This window comes from Panulirus ornatus, chromosome 42, assembly GCF_036320965.1.
Source record: "Panulirus ornatus isolate Po-2019 chromosome 42, ASM3632096v1, whole genome shotgun sequence".
Lineage (NCBI taxonomy): Eukaryota > Metazoa > Arthropoda > Malacostraca > Decapoda > Palinuridae > Panulirus > Panulirus ornatus.
Genome location: NC_092265.1, coordinates 1,323,588 through 1,342,608, shown reverse-complemented (window position 1 = coordinate 1,342,608; position 19,021 = coordinate 1,323,588). Strand labels below are relative to the sequence as shown.

The 19,021-nt window shown below is 40.4% G+C and overlaps 2 protein-coding genes across 3 annotated transcripts in view; one reads left to right on the top strand and one right to left on the bottom strand.

Annotated features, from left to right (window-relative positions):
- The first annotated feature begins 1,372 nt into the window (after positions 1-1,372).
- IntS1 (integrator complex subunit 1) lies at positions 1,373-18,702 on the top strand. Of its 2 annotated transcripts, none has more exons than XM_071686260.1 (8): positions 1,373-1,871; positions 2,844-3,016; positions 5,730-8,999; positions 9,214-9,384; positions 10,345-10,467; positions 14,283-14,384; positions 15,361-15,480; positions 15,696-18,702. In XM_071686260.1, the coding sequence occupies exons 1-8, from the start codon at positions 1,721-1,723 to the stop codon at positions 17,871-17,873; spliced, it is 6,288 nt and encodes a 2,095-aa protein (XP_071542361.1). In that variant the 5' UTR covers positions 1,373-1,720; the 3' UTR covers positions 17,874-18,702. The 2 variants fall into 2 exon arrangements, with proteins under 2 accessions (XP_071542361.1, XP_071542360.1); XM_071686259.1 differs by having other exon boundaries at positions 15,693-18,702.
- Positions 18,591-19,021, bottom strand: part of LOC139761999 (uncharacterized) — a 78,665-nt gene continuing 78,234 nt past the window's right edge. The window contains exon 16 of the mRNA XM_071686779.1: positions 18,591-18,911. Coding sequence (XP_071542880.1) covers positions 18,741-18,911 — 171 coding nt within the window. The 3' untranslated portion in view covers positions 18,591-18,740. The remainder of the gene's footprint in view (positions 18,912-19,021) is intronic.

Genomic DNA, 19,021 nt, shown 5'->3' with positions numbered 1-19,021 from the left:
TGCGAGACGGTTGGGTGTAGGGGCACACGTAAGGAGAGGGATGATCATGGCTCACCAAGTGTTATTGTCGGCTCTCAGGGAAGTGCCAGGATCTGTCCACACTGCTCAGGGACGCTTTCCCTTGTTCGCTGCTTTATATGTATGTATGTATGTATGTATATATATATATATATATATATATATATATATATATATATATATATATATATATATATATATATATATATGTTCTGTTATCAAACTTCATGTTAGTGTGGCCCAGGATTCTGCAGCTAGTCTAGTGTGTTATCATGCTCCCCACTTGACCCCAGCCATTCCCTGTCTGGCCTCAGCCATCTCCCCATCTGATCTCAACTACCCCTTCGCCTGGCCCGAGCCACCTTTTACCAGGACTCAGTATTCCCCTCCCTGGTCTCTGCCCCCCCCCCCCCCGTCCCACCATATCCCTCACCACCAGGCCTCAGCCGAGTCCCTGCAACACCCCATCACCTGATCTCAGCTGTCTCCCCGTTTAGACTCAGCCACCCCTTCCACCCCATATGACCAAAACCATTCTCGCGCCTGGTGTCTACCCTCCTTCCCCGCCTGGCTGGCTCCCCGCAGCACCACAGCATCTGGCTTCAGCTGTATACCACCAGCACTCCTTCCCAACCCCTTCTAAAGGGGTGGTCCGGGGAAGAAAAAAGTAGCTCAGCGGGGTGTTATAACTTCAAGGAAAATACAATTATAATAAAGACTACCGGAACATCCATATCCATCCTTGTCTACCAACCTAGCCTGACCTTTCAGCCTCTCCCCACCAAAACCCGTCCTCTCTCAAAGCAACACACTCCTCCCACCGCCGAGCCACTAGTGTCTACAGACTGTAATATGCCAAAAAAAAATAATAATTTTGACCGAAAATGAACCTCTGATGGTTCTAAGTGAGACCTTGGTTGAGAAGTGTGTTACCTCAGCCAGGGTGGTGGAGGCCGGATGAAGCTGTCATTCGTGGAGGCAACATAGTCTGCGGTTCCATGTTTCAAGATTAACTCATTAGATATATTTCCTTGTCAAAATAAAAATCATTGGTTTACATGCTGATAGTTTTATTGTTTTCCGTAGATATAAATTTTTCGTATTTTTTGGTGATCGAATTTCTAATGTACTATGAGAGTGAGAACAGCATTACTACAGCATTTAAGGGTAATATGTGACATTGTGGTCAACATTGTCAGCTCACAAGGTAAACATTATTATCATAATCATCATACTTTGTCGCTGTCTCCCGCGTTAGCGAGGTAGCGCAAGGAAACAGACGAAATGGCACAACCACCCACATACACATGTATATACATACATTTGGTGCATTGTCCACAGATACTCCTACTTCTGTTACAGGTGGCGTCGCGTCTATCACAGGTGGTGGTTTGTCGACAAAAGATGGTCGCTGGTCAATACGGTCGCTAGCGTCGGTATCTGCTGCTTGTGTTCGCTGGCTTGACAACAGTCGTGTAATGTGTTTGTTATTGAAGTGAAAGAGAGAAGGAAAAGAATGAATGAAGTAATTGATAAAGAATATTTATACCACAGACGAAAGTACGACGCAGCTTAAGACGATGATAAGATATACTGAAAAGGCAAAGTCTATCGACCTATAACTGATGTGAACTGTTGCACGTTTAAATGAAGGGAAGCATGTAATGTTATTTAGTCCGTATTCATCAGGATTTGCTGTATAATGGAGCGCAAAGGCCCTCGTGGGGCAAAGCCCAAGAATGTTCCATTACCAGGTAACCTTATCACCCTAGGTAACAAGTCTGGCCGAGGAGACGCCCAGATTGATAAGAGTTCAAGTCATGGATCATCATTTGTTCCTAGTAAATCATCAGGTAAGTGATTAGTTACAACGAGAGTCGTCAGTGGATGTTAAGTTGCTGCTGTAGTGATGTTAGAAGCTAATAAAGTTCCACTTTAGGGGCACCACAGAAATTACTTGTAAATATTGATAAAACACATATTGGAGAACTCTATCTTTTTAGAATTAATGTAGATTGGGGAGCAGATATATTTCTGTTTAATATGTGAAGGCTAGGTACACATGCAAAGTGGGGAGGACTTTGAGTTAGAGGAAAATTGTGGATCAAAAGCACTTTTTACCAACCTTTCAGATTGTAAAGCATTGATGGTGTCTAGAGTAATTTCAAATGTCTTGTAGTGCAGTGACATTTCAAAAGTTACATCCTTGTGGGTAGCTGAAGATAAAAACCCACCTATTATTAATTTAGTTTCTGTAGAGCCTTATTTGGTTTGTAGGGCATTGTAATACCCAAATGATCTGCTTAATGGAATTATGTTTAGACAGAAATTAATGAAATTTATAACTGTCATGTAGACTGTGATAGACCTCTAGATTGTCCCACAAATCCACAATACATGCTCTGTGGTGGAGAAGTCATGCCAAAAATGTATAGTTGTGTAGGATATGAAATAATGGTGGAAATCTCAACCCTCATATGATTCACCCACAGTAATTATAAGGAAACTGTTCACAAACACTTTATCAGAATCTGTCAGTTATTTCAGTGGTGCCTCTAAACTGGTAGTTTTTCTCCAAAAATTGGGTATGAAGATTTGTTGTTGAGATAATATTCAATACTGTATTACTAAATTATTAATGCAGTGATTCCTTGAAAAGCACTTAATTAATTTTGCAACCTTTGGGTTGTTAAAGCAAATACTCAAATTTGTAGTGCAAGAACTTTTGATAATGTATGCACTTAGTACGAATCTCATAAAAAAATGCCTCAGATATATGATTCAGATTTTGAGATAGCTTTCAAAACCTAGATGAATATTTTCAGGAGCATCCAGCGACCGAGTTCGAGATGGAGCTTCAGGTTCCTCTAGCATGCTTGGGAAAAAACCCAAGACAGGATTTGGTGCTGGGCCTGTTGTTCGACCTGGAGTGTCCAAGCAAAGTGCAGGAGATATGGTAAATTTGCTAAGTGAGGAATGGGAAAATGTAGCAGCAGAGGTGAGGCTTGACTGTGTCTTATTTAGTTATTTAAGTTAGGAATACCTTTTTTTAAAGTTTCATATAAGGAATTTTGTGCTTTAAGTATGAAGTGAATGAAAGTTATTCATACAAAGTGGCTACCGGTGATGGAAGCTTGGATAGATATTGTGCAACTTTGCACATTACATTTGAATCATATGTAAATACACTTAGTTACACAAAAGAAATCATGATATGAGAAAGAATATCTGATGTAAATATTAGTAATCCTTTTCTAGCTTTAGCAGGGACATGGCAGAAGGATCCATTTTTCTGTTAGTTATTCTCTGCTAGCTTTAATAGAGGTTTGATATAAGCATCCATTTTTCTCAGGTTACTACTTTTATTATTGTCATTAGTGTTGTTTGCCATATACACTTTCTTGTTGACAATATTATGCAAAACATTTTTGTATATTCTTTCCCATGTTATGTTTCTTTGTTAGAAGAACTGATTTTATGTAAATAGGTGTCTAACCTGTGTGTAGACGAAGTTAAAAGGTGTTTGTTGTTACTTGGTCTTTATCATGATGTAAAATGTGTTTCTTTGTGTTGAGAATTGTAATTTTTAGGGCTATCTCATGGTTCATAACAGGTTTAAATTGTCTGAGTTTCCCCTCCAGGTCAAAATGCACGAGGCACTCATGTAGTGCATGATTTGCACACCATTCCCTTGTTGCCTAACTGCACAACTAGCTTGCATCATGGGGTAAATAACTAAACCACACTAGTCTATGAAATTCTGGACTTTTGATCTTGAAATTTAATCAGGCATGACTTTGTGCTGAGCGAGTAACATGCTGCAAAGGCTGTTTATATTTGTGCCTGGCCATGATACAGTATATGGACTGTAAATCTGAATATATGTAAGTAGTCTTTTGATTAATCTGATATACAGTAAATTGCTTTTGAAATATGTGAAGAACTTGTCAGCTGGGGAGCTCACGTCTTATTGTTCCTATATTCATATTTATTTTATTCTCATGTTTCATCTTCCTGTTGGTACATATTCATGAAATGTATCCATGCATCTTGGAACTCTTATCTATACTCTTCTCACTCTTCTACATTTCCCTTTTACTTCATCGTTTCTCATTATGTCCAGACAATTTACTCAGAGAATAGAATAACCATTCTAATGTGTATGATATGTAATTATCTGTTTGTATTGTGTAGGGAGGAAGTTTAACAGTCATGGGGCTCTGTTACCTGAACACAGTCTGCTATCATACAGTGTCTTAAATTGATGTATGCTAGTGGCATTAACCATGTCCTTTGTCAAGCTGTTCCATTCATCCATCACTCTTATACTATAAAAGTATTTCTCTTCATCCTCATTAGCAAGTTTCTCACTTAATTTGATGTCAGATTTTTTTATTGCTTTGTCCTTACATCTCTCAAAAAACTTTTTCATTGTCCATTTCATCGAGCTTTTACCTCTCCCATGCTTAGGCAGATAATTTGGTTTAATTGTTCCACCACAGACATCATTGTTCATTACTGTATCAGAGGAGAATTGAATAGACGAGCTTTTTTTTACATTCTAACTAAACCTTAAAGCATCCTTGTCTGTTTTTCTGAACCTGATTCAGAGTGGGGAATATGATAATCAGTAGCAGATATGGACTCTCCAGGCCCTCATCTGCTCACTTCTCCAAAGGGCTACCACTCCTTCCTTCACCATCACCATCCCCTCCTTTACTACCACCAGTACCTTCTTTCCATACCACCACTGTGCCCTCCATTACCATTGCCATTCCATCCCTCCTTGGCCACCAATTCTTCCTGCACTACCACCCTTCCCATTCCACCACATCCTCCCTCACCACTGTCACTCCCTCTCTTTCTGGCCACTTCACACAGAATAATATTATTCAGTGGTATAACCAATCGCCCCTACCATTTTTTATGTTTCATGGACCTTCTCTGTCTATATTTACAAATTTTCTTACTTCCTCTCCACTTTTGTTTACCATATTTCTAGAAAACCAGCTGTGACAAAGTTTTTATGCTATTAAATGCTGTCAAGGCAAAGTTTCTCATCCCTTCCATCATTTGACAGTCTCTCTTCCTTTTCCTCTTTTTTGTCTTTAGATTCATTGTTGAGCCAGGTCACACAGGACTAATTATCAGTTTTGAGGTTTACTATATCTGCATTTAATGAGCCAAGATGGTGTGTGGATAGAGCAGGGTAAAATGGGATATTAGGTATTTGTTTGTGAATATTATTAATCCATTTTAGTGTTCAGATGACTCACTTCCTGTAGAATGGAGATATGAACACAAATTGAAGTTAATTATGGCAGCATATGATGGTCAGTAATGATAAAGTCTCCCTCTGAAGTAGTTTTCCTCTGAACAGATAATCATTCCTAAAGGGAGAGGGAGCCTGGCTCTTATGGGGGCCAGATGGGATAACAAGCCCAACCCCTTAGGGCCTCTGTTAAGGTCCCTCAACACCGGTGGGCCACCCTAGAGCAAGGGGCTGCCACCTCCTGAGTTTTAGGAATATGTAGTAAAGTGAGGGAGTAGGCCCAGAATGGGAATCAAGTGATGTATGATACTGCTTGTTTTTCTGGGACTTTTGATTTTAGCAAAACCAAGTCCAGGCCATTTAGGTAAGTTTTGTAATGACCATCATCATAGGTATGAAAATAAATGATCAATTATTTTTCTTTTCTCCATGTAAATAGGTGGACCCCAATGATCTGATCCCCTTCATCGAGGCAGGAGAAGAATATGGAGACAGTGCTGAGATGTACTTATGTGGTACTGTGAAGAGTCTACGCTCACAGAGAACAAAACCAGATAACCTGCTGTGTTTCTCTCTCATGTATCTAGTGAAAGTTAAGCCCCATCTTTTTAGTAGATCAGATATGGTTGTTGAAGCATTCTGCTCCTTATTAAAGAGAGATCATTCAATGACCTATAAGTCAAAAGGGAATGCAGCTGTATCAGTTTTAGCAGCAAACATTCTACTTGCAGCTTTTCAAGAAGAAAAATCTTGGCCAGATATATTTGTACGTGTGTATATTGAAGATTCTCTTGGAGAACGTATTTGGGTGGACCATGAGGACTGCAAGGGCTTTGTGGATAACATTATCACAGCTTTCAGGACAAAATTACCCCCGAAAAGCCTCCTTTATCCTGATCTTGGAATGGGAAGTCGACAAGACTGTCCTTCCCCTCCTGTTTCAGGGGGTTCTGGGGGTGCAGACTCAGGAGATGGAGATTCAGAGTTATCTCTGGAATGCAGGGAAAGTTTGGATGTTAGTGTTGCAAACCGTTATGCAGGGATGATGTCAGAAGTAGAAGAAATGGTCATGGAGGCTGTACAACACCAACTGGGGATAAGACATCAGAGCCCTGATGCTGTAGCCCGCAATTTCATCCGGTTTCTGTCTTCTGTATGTGGCATTCTTGAAGTACGGAGACATGTTGCCCCTAGACTTGAGATGTGGCTACAGAGTCCAAAGCTGCAAAGACCAGCAACAGAGCTCTTAATGTCTCTCTGTCTGAATTGTAATACCCACTCTCAGTTAGATATTGAGTGCATCAGCCACATTATACGGATTCGCTTGAAACACAAACCTCTGATTAACCAGTACATGTCTTGTCTGAAGGAGCTGCTTGCTGCCCACCCTGACAATATTCCTTCTGTCATGAAGCATACACTCTATAATGAATTGTCTCAGGCTAGAAACCCAAGTAATATGTCTATCCTGTCAGTTATCTTCCAGTTTGCACCTGAACATGCTGCCATTATACTTGCAGAGGAATTCCAGGAGCTTCTTTGTAACAGAGAGGATTTTCTCAGAGCCTTGAGAGCTCTGTTACGTGAAATTGTAAGGGCTTTACGGCATGATATGCAGTTTCAGAAGTTTTGCCTTGGACTTATGAAGGATCGTAAGGATCCATCATTTCGGGATGGCTTTGAGTTTAAGGAGAGGATGTTTCACAGCATCACAGACCTGATAGTGCTCACTATTTTTGTTGCCATTTCACCACAGATTAGAGAAAGTACTGCACAGATGTATCGTGGTGAACATAGAGATCCGGAATCAGTACGAAGATATCAGGAAATGGTGGCCTGTATTCAGCGTGATGCTATCCATTGGCTTTATAGGGTGGTTCCCAAGTGTTTCAACCCGAGCAAGGAAGAATTTTCTCGATGTTTGCACAAAATCCTAATGTTTGAGCAAGCCGAAGCTTATTTCATAAAGGACAACTGGCCTACAGAAAATGATCGACCACTGTATTTCAGGCTAACTTCAGAAATACCTGTGAAGCAAGAAACTCTTACAAGGTTATTAATGATAGCTGTAATGAAGGACCAATGGATGAAGTCTCAAGATTTGATAGAATTAGTTGATAAGCTTATCAAAAGGGCAACAGCTCTTCACAGTGATGATATGGAAGTTCTTCGGCTTGATGACACGAAAATTGTAGAGTTGATATTCAATCTTTGCCCATACATTCCTCCAGAGAATTCTCCCTTGCCTCAAGGGTATAGGCCTCCAAAGACTGCCATAGCTAATTTGTACTGGAAGTCATGGATAATGCTCTTGCTCATTACAGCACATAATCCTACAGTATTTGGGCTCTTGGCATGGGAGTCATACCCAACTTTGCGTACACTCATGGAAATGTGCATCACAAATTCATTTGTGTTTCCACCGCCTACATTAGCATCTGGAGAGAAAGGTGAGGAGATGACTACTCAAGAAATGCACCTTTGTGCCCTTGAACGACAACAGATCTTAGATTTTGAATCTCATTTGGCTCAGAAGACAATTACAGAGCAAAATAGCTTGCTTCTCAGTCAGTTGATAACAATGGACCCAACTGGACCAGCTCGTAAACCTCCTGCAATTGTTTTAGATCAGTTAAAAGCACTTAATACTTCACATAAAGTTGGGCATCTTCTTTGTCGTAGTCGAAATCCTGACTTTTTGGTGGATATAATTCAACGACAAGGAGCTTCTCAGAGCATGCCATGGTTGGCAGAACTAGTACAAAGCAGTGAGGGTGCTTTTTCTGTACTACCAGTACAATGCTTGTGTGAGTTCTTGTTAAGTGAAGCTGGTACTGTAAGTAGTGGAGGGGAGGGTGCCACAAGACACCATCAGTTACTGCAGCACTTGCGCTCTTTGCTGCGTGCACCCCGCCAAGAGGATGGTGTCAGTGTAGAGATCTTAGAATATTTTTTGAGGCGCTTGAGTTCACAACAGGCTTTAGCCCGTGCACAGGCCGTACATGGACTTCAGCTGGTGGTAGCTCCCCTTAATGACCCAATGGAGATAGACAGTGATTCTCATGCTCCACATGCTTGGCTTCTCCAGCATCTTCCTAACCTGCCAGGATTTGATCTAGTCCAGGGAGTTGCCAGTCAAGCCCTTCGTGCGGCGTGTCAGATTGAAACTGATCCTCATGCTGTTAGTGCTTATATTCGATTTTTGGCAGTCCATACCAGAGATGATCCACTTCAGGACCAGGCAGAATTAGTTCAGGACATGGCACAGTTGATTGTAGAGAGATGCACCATGATTGCTGCGATATTACCAGTACCAGACAGGCCAAACCAGCCTTTTCCTCATGCTCATAGCACTCTCAAGGCTTTACTGATCATTTTCATCAATTACATGCGTGGGGTCAGGTTGCCACCACGCGAGTCCTTTACATGGTCAGAGAGTCAGGATCAGGTGCGTGTGCAGTGGGCATCTGGTGAACAAGCTGTCATGCATATACTTGTGGTTCATGCTATGGTCATTCTTTTGACATATGGTCCAGACAACAGTCCAGAACTCTTTCATGAATTACTAACTACGTGGTTCCCAGAGCAAGAGGAGATGCCACAAGCCTTTCTGGTAGATACATCTGAAGAAGCTCTGCTTCTTCCTGATTGGCTCAAGCTCAAAATGATCAGATCCACAGTACCCCAGCTTGTTGATGCTGCTTTAAAGGTAAATTTGTCATTTTGTTTTATGATTTGTTTACTCTAAAGATGTTTTATGGCTTGTTTACTCTGAAGATTAAGAAAAACATAAAAACATAATTCACCTTTTATGTTGGTGACAACTGTCACTGGCTTAACCTTTGTCATGGATAGAAACAATATTTTAATGTAATATTTCTTTCACCTAATTTCCTATTTTAAATGAAAGCCTTATTTTGCAGGATCTGGAGCCATCCCAGTTGGTACTTTTCATCCAGTCATTTGGCATACCTGTGGCCAGCATGACCAAATTGTTATGTGCTTTAGATGTTGCTGTTAACACCAATGATGAAGCTGTTGCAGCAGCTGTATTAGACAAGAGTCACAAGACTTACATGGCTCAGTTGGTTGAGGTATGAATGTGAGGATTTTGTAAAGGAAGATTTTACACATTTGCTTCTCTTTCCCTGAAGATATCAAAAACAAAAAAGCAACAGCCTCATTTGTTTACATCCATTTTCCAGCTGTCATGTATAATGCACTGAAGCCAAAGCCTGCCATCTACAGCCAAGTCCCATAGAGTATTCCATTGGTTACTTTGACCAGTTAAGAGCATTCCATTCCCTTTACACTATATGTCTAATTCTTTCCATCCTTTTTACACTTAACACTTCTGAATGTTAGGCCCAAATACCAGAAAGCCTCCTTCACCCCAGCCTTACATTTCCTTTTTAGTTTCCCCTTTCCTCCCTTCATTTCTTATATTTAGATCCTTTTTTATCATTCTTCCCTTATTCATTCTTTCCATGTGTCTGAACTATTTCAGAACACCTTGGTCATCTCTCACTCAGACTGAGCATACTGTAGCTACCACACCTCTCTCCTACACTGTCATTCCTTACACAGTCAGCCTGCCTCACACCACATATTACTGCAGGTTAGAGTATAATAAGATTGAATGGGGAAGACCTGGGGAAAGTGGAGCGCTTTAGGTACCTTCTGCTGGACATTATAGTGAAAGTAACCATAGGGGCAGAAGTGAGTCAACAGATTGGAAAGGGTGTTGAGATGGGTTTCTGAGAAATGGATGCAAAAGTAAATTACAGATAAATATGGCATTGTAAAGTTGTGCTTGGTTCATAATATAGCTGAAGCTATAGTAATGTGGGCATGAATTAGAGAGTACTTTTAAAGTATATGAATGAGTTGAATAGTAATAAGACTGCACATAGTAATCATTTTTGTGAGTTGACGAGCATGATCTTCACAGATAAGAAGTGTGATAGATTATACAGAAAACTTTTAGTATAGTTATCTCATGAATTTTAAGGAACTGATATTATATTTGAACTGACAAATGGTTTTATTATCAGGTTCAACACCAACGAGGAGCTAAGGGAGGTCATGCTTTTGCAGCAACGCTTGGTGAACGTGATGACATGGATGTCGTAGGAGAACGACCTCCCCACATACGTCCACTGGTGACTCCTCTCAAGGTAATGTTAAAGCTTCATCAGTGGGAAGATATTATTTTTTGGATGATATAATTTTTGTCAGTATTCCTGGATGACTTTCTTGATATTATTGTATGGATGATATAATTTTTGTCAGTATTCTTGGATGACTTTCTTGACTAAGATCGTTTGTCAGTATCCCTGGATGACTTTCTTGACTAAGATCAGTTATCTGTTTGTCTGACTGTTTGCTTATATATCTTATGCCCCTTGGTAACTTTCTCTTATGGGGATCCTGAGGCAGAAATGTCTTCAAGCTGTCCCATCCAACATACCTTCTTAGCTTGGTTCATCCACGTCACACCTTCCTGAGTCCTTTTCCCAATATATTCTCTAACATTCCCCTTCCAGGATGCTAGCTGACTTCTCACTCTTCTGTATGTTCAAAAGCAACCTATTATCATGCACTTTCACCACATGACCAAAACATTGTCCACCACCCATCTAAATGTTGTAGTTTACCTCAGATTTTATTTTCTCTGTATAGTATTGCAAGGTCTTTCTATTTCTATATCTATTTATTATTATTATTATTATACTCAATCGCTGTTTCCCGTGTCAGCGAGGTAGCGCAAGGAAACAGATGAAGAATGGCCCAACCACTCATTTACACACACACATATATATATATATATATATATATATATATATATATATATATATATATATATATATATATATATATATATATATATATTTTTTTTTTTTTTTTTTTTTTTTCATACTATTCGCCATTTCCCGCGTTTGCGAGGTAGCGTTAAGAACAGAGGACTGGGCCTTAGAGGGAAAATCCTCACCTGGCCCCCTTCTCTGTTCCTTCTTTTGGAAAATCAAAAAAAAAACGAGAGGGGAGGATTTCCAGCCACCCGCTCCCTCCCCTTTTAGTCGCCTTCTACGACACGCAGGGAATACGTGGGAAGTATTCTTTCTCCCCTATCCCCAGGGATATATATATATATATATATATATATACATTATTACAATTATTATTATCATTATTATTATTATTTATTTATTTATTTTGCTTTGTCGCTGTCTCTCGCGTTAGCGAGGTAGCGCAAGGAAACAGACGAAAGAAATGGCCCAACCCACCCACATACACATGTATATACATACACGTCCACACACGCAAATATACATATATACACATGTACATAATTCATACTGTCTGCCTTTATTTATTCCCATCGCCACCTCGCCACACATTGAATAACAACCCCCTCCCCCTCATGTGTGCGAGGTAGCGCTAGGAAAAGACAACAAAGGCCCCATTCGTTCACATTCAGTCTCTAGCTGTCATGTGATAATGCACCGAAACCACAGCTCCCTTTCCACATCCAGTCCCCACAGAACTTTCCCTGCTTTTCCCCAGACGCTTCACATGCCCTGGTTCAATCCATTGACAGTACATCGACCCTGGTATACCACATCGTTCCAATTCACTCTATTCCTTGCACGCCTTTCACCCTCCTGCATGTTCAGGCCCCGATCACTCAAAATCTTTTTCACTCCATCTTTCCACCTCCAATTTGGTCTCCCACTTCTCATTCCCTCCACCTCAGACACATATATCCTCTTGGTCAATCTTTCCTCACTCATTCTCTCCATGTGACCAAACCATTTCAAAACACCCTCTTCTGCTCTCTCAACCATACTCTTTTTATTTCCACACATCTCTCCTACCCTTACATTACTTACTCGATCAAACCACCTCACACCACATATTGTCCTCAAACATCTCATTTCCAGCACATCCACCCTCCTGCGCACAACTCTATCCATAGCCCACGCCTATTATTATTATTATTATTATTATTATTATTATTATTACACTTGATCTCCATTTCCCGCATCAGTGAGGTAGTGCCAGGAAACAGACGAAGAACGGTCCAGCCACACACACACACACAATTGGAGGTAGAAGGATGGAGTGAAAAAGATTTTGAGCGATCAGGGCCTGAACATGCAGGAGGGTGAAAGGCATGCAAGGAATAGAGTGAATTGGAACGATGTGGTATACCAGGGTTGATGTGCTGTCAGTGGATTGAACCAGGGCATGTGAAGGTCTGGGGAAAACCATGGAAAAATTTTTGGGACCTGGATGTGGAAAGGGAGCTGTGGTTTTGGTGCATTATACATGACAGCTAGAGATTGTGAACGAATGTGGCCTTTTTGTCTTTTCCTAGTGCTACCTTGCGCGCATGTGGGGGGAAAGGGGTGTCATTTCATGTGTGGCAGGGTGGCAAAGGGAATGAATGAAGGTGTCCTAGCCTCGTCTCTTTGATGTATATCAACTGATTGTTATATTTCTCTATTGTGTCTCCCCTGATGATGTGATTATTACACAAAAGTGCACTTGGGAACTTATTGTGTTTCATTTTCCCCATGGACTCATAGGAATATATATATATATATATATATATATATATATATATATATATATATATATATATATATATATATATACATATTGGAAAGGATCACAATTTTGCGCGTGATCAAGATATTCCTACGAGTCCAAGGGGAAAATGAAACATGATAAGTTCCCAAGTGCATTTTAGTGTAATAATCACATCATCAGGGGAGACACAAGAGAGAAATGTAAGTCAGTTGATATACAACGAAGAAACGAAGCTTGGACGCCATATGGTAAACATGCGATTGTTTACCTTGTTATGGATGAAGAACATTGTGATTAGAATGTAGCACATCATAGTCTTTTATATGTCTGTGTATGAAGTCACTTCAGAATGTTCTAAGATTCTACTAGCCATCATAAACTGTTTTTCTTGTTTTGATGTCAATAATTTTTCCTCTTCTGCTTGTAGGATATTATCTTCCTTTACTGCTCCTATTGTTAAAGCTGAAGTATCCCTAATTCTTTTTAAAAATTTTTTAGTCTTGTACAGTAAAATAGCACTAAGATTATAGAGAAATTACTTACATAATTCTTCAGAAAGTGAGGTTGTGGAGCTGGTTTGTAACCAGAACAACTTACACTAGGTTCTGCATGAATGACAAGTTTACATGACATAGATAGACATCTTTACACACAAACATAATTTTTTCCATACATGCTTGCCATTTCCCACATGAGTGTGATAGAATCAAGAACAGAGCCTTAGAGGGTAAAATTCCTCACTTGGCTTTGTGCTCTGTTCTTTCATTTGGAAAATAGTAGAGGAAGGAGGGATTTCTTGCAACCGCTGTATACCATAGTCTTCTGATACGCTCTATCCCATGCACACCCTTCACCATGTTTAAGCCCAGATCGCCAAAATCTTCACTTCATCCTTCCATCTCCAGTTTGGTCTCCTAGTTCCCTCCACTTGTAACACATATATCCTCATTGTCAACCTTTCCTCACTTATTCTCTACATGTCCAAAGCAATTCAGCACAACCTATGTAGCTTTCTCAACCACACTCTTTTTATTACCACACTTCTCTCTTAGCCTTTCATTACTTAATCAAACCACCTCACACCACATATTGTCCTCAAACATTTCATTTCCAACACCTACCCTTTGCACATTCTTATATAATAATGTTGGAACTACTATATCTTTAAACATACCCTTTTTGCCTTCCAAGATGATGATATCTCTTTCCACACTTTCTTCATTTCGTCCCCTCACCTACCCTGTGAATCACTTCCATTTTTGTAGTTCCATTCACTGCCATGTCCATTCTTAGGTATCTAGAACACTTCACTCCCTCCAGTTTTTCTCCTTTCAAACTCGCACTCCAACTGGCCTGTCCCTCAGTTCTGCTAAACCTAGTAATCTTACATTTGCAGGTGTCACAACCATCACACATAGAACTGAGTAAAAGTGAAGTACAGTCCTTTGTGTTGCAGTGCTTTACAAATGATGTCCTTCATCAAGAACACAAAAAACAGGCTAGTAACCGATATATTTCTTGTGCAGATTGTAGTTGTGTCCTCACTGAATGCTCTTACCTGAAAATTGATTGAATCCTTCATACTGTTCACTGTAATTATGCTATAATTCCTTATATTAGAAATAATTTTTTGAATTAGGTTTGCTCAGGAAGCTAGCCACTTGTTGAGACCACAGGTTAAAATGTGATGATGTGCGTTTGTCTGTGTGAGTCAAGTGCAGCACAGTTGAGGAGTAGGTGTTCAGTGGAAGCTTTATGTTGGACATTAGGTATGTTGAATCATTGTAATTTTTGGAGAATTGTATGGTGTCCACAACTTGGATAAGGTGAAACTCTTACATGTGTGGGGAGTATAGTTTCAGGTGGATGTGTCTCTAGTGGGTTGGAGTTTAGAATTTAGTTGGAGTGTGGTTTAGTGCTTTACCAGTCATTATAGTAGGATTGTGGTCTGTCAGTATTGTGTATGTTGGAAGAGGGGATCACTGGTTATATAGGCTGTTAGATTGTGCAAATGAGGTGAGCTTTTTATTTTTGCTTGAGGATTCATGTTTGGAATGGGAGGAGACATGCTGTTGCAAAGAATAGGGTGCTGAGCATGTTGAAGTGGGATTGTATTGAAAGTTTGTTGGCCTCATCCACCTTAGTATGGAAGCATCAAGAACAAATGAACTCATCTACTCTGTCAAATGTAATATACCAAAGTATATACCATTTAGGTGACTTTTATTAGATATTGTATGTAATGCTGTTTTTTCGAAGTACATAAATCTTTCCTTTTCTTTCTTTGTGCCTGTTATCATTGAACTCCTTTCTCATTCAGATGTAGATCATATGCACGAATGTATCCTTTTTGGAATTAATTTTGTGGAACTTGGGTTCCATTATGAACACCACAGGCTGGCTTAGGGTTAGAAACAATTGGTTTGCTACCTTATTACCCAGCCTTTATGCCATAAATTTCTCTTCTCTTTCAGGTCCAAGACACAATGCGTGTATTGCAGCGGCACTTTAGCAGAGAGATTAGTCAACAGGACCCTGAAGGTCCTTACATAAATGAGTTCCTCAGTAGCCTGACTGCAATAGTGCAATCTCCAGTATGTTTATAGTACTAGTTTAGACGTTGAATGACACATTCACATAATTTGTATCATATTTGATCCCTGAGTCTTAATTAGATGTCTAAGATTAATTTGTGTTAACTTTATTAAGGGTTCAGTTGAAATTGAATTAAAGATTTATATATGAGAAGTGTTATGTACTGAATATCATGCAATAAATAGTTAATAAAATTTTTCTTAAATTTCAGCAGCATGCTCCAGGCTTTGTGGCTGGACTCCATGATCACTACACCTATTCAGCATCACTGTTCCGATTGCTGAAGAACTTGCATAATAAGAAAGGTTGTGAGAAACTGTATAGTCTTACATGCCAGCTGGTCGCCATTATTCTACGAATGGCACCTGAAAAGAAGTCTCCCTTGACCCATGTTCTTCAGGCCTTTAACATTGAAGAAATCCAATGTAAAGAAATAAAGAAAAATGAACCACAGGCTGAAGTTGATGTGTCTTCAACTCAAAAAGTTCTGGTTCACTTGGCTGGCACAAAGCCCAGTCAACTGGAGAAGGAGATTTGTCATATTGTGGGGTGTGCCATGAAGGGTGGCAAAATGGCACCCGTAGTTGGTGCACTCTCACAGCTTTTGTTATCTGGTGTTTCAGTCAAGCATGATCAGGAGATTCAAGCCGGAACCAGTCCACCCACTGCACTCCTATTAGACTGGTTGCAGGTGTTGGATCCAGAACTGGAAAAAGGGTCTGATCAGCTTCAGCAAATTCTACTCTTCAAAAAGCGGGGTGGTAATGAAGGAAAGGAAGGAAGTTATAGTCAAGCTTATCTTTTGGCTGCTTTCACACACCAGGCTCGATGGGATACATTAGAACACTGTGTCCGTGCACTTTTGCGTGTCCATAGCCCAACTTTAGATCCTGCTGCAGTTTTAGGATTTGTGTGGGCTGTTCTGCATGTACCCAAGTTATGGCAGGGTAGGGAACGTCGTACTCCTCGCCATGCACCCAGGGAGACATTGTTGGATTTTAGTGCTTCAGAGGTTGTTCATTTGTCTCAGTATATGATTGCAGAATGTCAAGCAGCTTTAGAAGCTGGACGTGGCACTATATCCTTGGAGACTCATTTACCTTTGCTACTCCATTGCTTGGATGACTCACATGCCTCTATTAAGGCTTTAGCAGAGCATCTGGCTGAGGTCTCTCAGGAAACAGGTTCATGTGGACAGGCAGCTGGGCATCTGCTCTACCACCTTTACTTGAGGATGCCACGAATAATTTCATACTTAACACCAGGTACCATAAACCGGGTTGTATCTGCTGGAGCTAGCGGAGGCAGAACACAGGAAAGTGGGGCAGATGTTGCACTTCACACACTCCTTACTATGCTTGCTGCACCTCAACCAGGCCGAGACTTTCGCAGGCGTATGTGTGATTTGGAGTCTGCAGTGCGTAAGCAATCTGCATCCCATCCACTGATTGTTCTACGCCATCTTCCTTTGCTGGCTGCTTCTCTGAAAGGTACCAACCACTTGCAGCTGACATCATTACGTGCAAGTAACTACTTGGAGTTGTTTTCAATGGTGCTGGGTGTATTGGAGTTACTCCAGCCTCTCTTATTTGCCCCTCAGCACCATTCAGCATTGATTCCAACATTAGATAGCTTTATGGCTTTATTCAAGGAGCATCCTAGAACTCATGACTTGGGACATTTATTGGTTAGATTTTCTCATCTGTTAATGGAGTGGGTTGGATGTCAGGGAGGTCCAGCTGGAGCTTATTTGTGCACCCACTCAAATCTCCTTGCTACTTTACAAATGCATCACCCCGATATTGCTGCTGTTCGTTCCTTGGCTGCCATTGCTGCAGCCCGCGGTATGGACCACCCTAAAGAATCATCTTCAAATCAGCTTTGTGACTCTGATCCCAATTTACCTGCTGGGGGTTCTCATGGTCCTCTCCCACCACCCTGGGTAATGGTACAGGTTGGTGAGTTACAAACCAGACTGGAAGCTTCAGGACTGCCAGAAGAGCAGTTGGATATTCTTAAAAAAGTTAGTGACTTACCAGATCGTTGGGTTAATGCTGCTTTGCCATCATTCACACACACATTTTGTGAGGGCATTGTCAGTGAAAACAGAGACGTGCGTCTTTTGTCATGGGACTTGCTTTCACGTCTATTGCATCAGCGCCCTGCTCTAGGCGGTCGTGTTGGTCAAGCAGTACTTGGTGCTTTAAAGAGTGAAGATGATGCTGTGGTAGAGACTGCCTTAGAACACCTTCCTGAAGTAATTTTACTTTTGCATGATCAGGCATCTGATCTACTGAGTGCAGCCTTTGTTTCTACATTGACAGCCTCTTCCAATGCTACAGCTTCCCTGAGTGAAGCTGTGAGCTTACTCCACCTTCATACTGGAGCATAAATCCTATTCTTTTAGATTTGGTGACCTTGAAATTTCAGTTATATTTCTCAAGTTCCTCCTTCCAATGAAATAAAGATATTGCATTCAGATAATCAAACATTTATAGGAAACCCTGGTACTTTACTCTGAAGTAACAATGAAATTATAGTGATTTACTTAAATTGGGTTGACTGTGGACCGACTGCCGCAACCAGGATTTGAACCATACACTCGACCCTGGGTGGCTCCTGAATGCCTCATGGTCAGGAAAGCGAATGCTAACCGCTACACCACAGGAGTCCATATCAACATACATACATACACATGTACATATTCATACTTACTTACCTTCATCCATTCTCAGTGCCACCCCACCCTACAGGAAACAGCATCACCACCCCGTGTCAGCAAGGTAGTGCCAGGAAATAGACGAAAAAAAGGTGACATCTGTTCGCACTCAGTCTCTAGTTTGCATGTGTAATGCACCAAAACCACATCCAGGCCCCACAGACCTTTCATAATCTCAACTTCTTTCCACACTAAACACCTATTATTCCAGGTTCTGCAAATATAGATGTTGAAAATTTAACTAATTTTCATCCTAATAATCAAGTGCATAAGAAGAAATTTTCTGTATGTATGCTTACATTTATTACACCATAATTCCACAGTAAAATTTTGTATAGAAACCTCATGATTCTGTTATTTTTATATAAGATGACAAGAAAATATAAGTGGTTTATAGCTGAAATATTTATTTGCCAAAATGTATTTGTGTGTCAATTCAAGGAACATTCTTTGCATCTTTCCTAAATATATCTTACCTTTTCTAATAAAACTGTTTTTGTTATCCTCTTAGTGTAATTCCTAACCTATTTCCCACTAGACTTAAAACTCAGGAGTAAATACTCCTTCATCCTCTAGTAAGTTCACAAGTGCAACAACTCTCTTGCTCGTGTCTACTCCCTTCATAACACGCATAGAATCAAGCAGGCCAAGCAGTTTCTTCACTCCTACGAAGACCCTTCCACGGGAAATGTGATTCATTACCAAATCAATCTGAAAAGTTAATGCAGCTTAGTTAGAGATGACATTTTACTTATTATATTATTATACTTGATAGCCATTTTTCACGTCAGTAGGGTAGCACCAGGAAACAGACGAAGAAA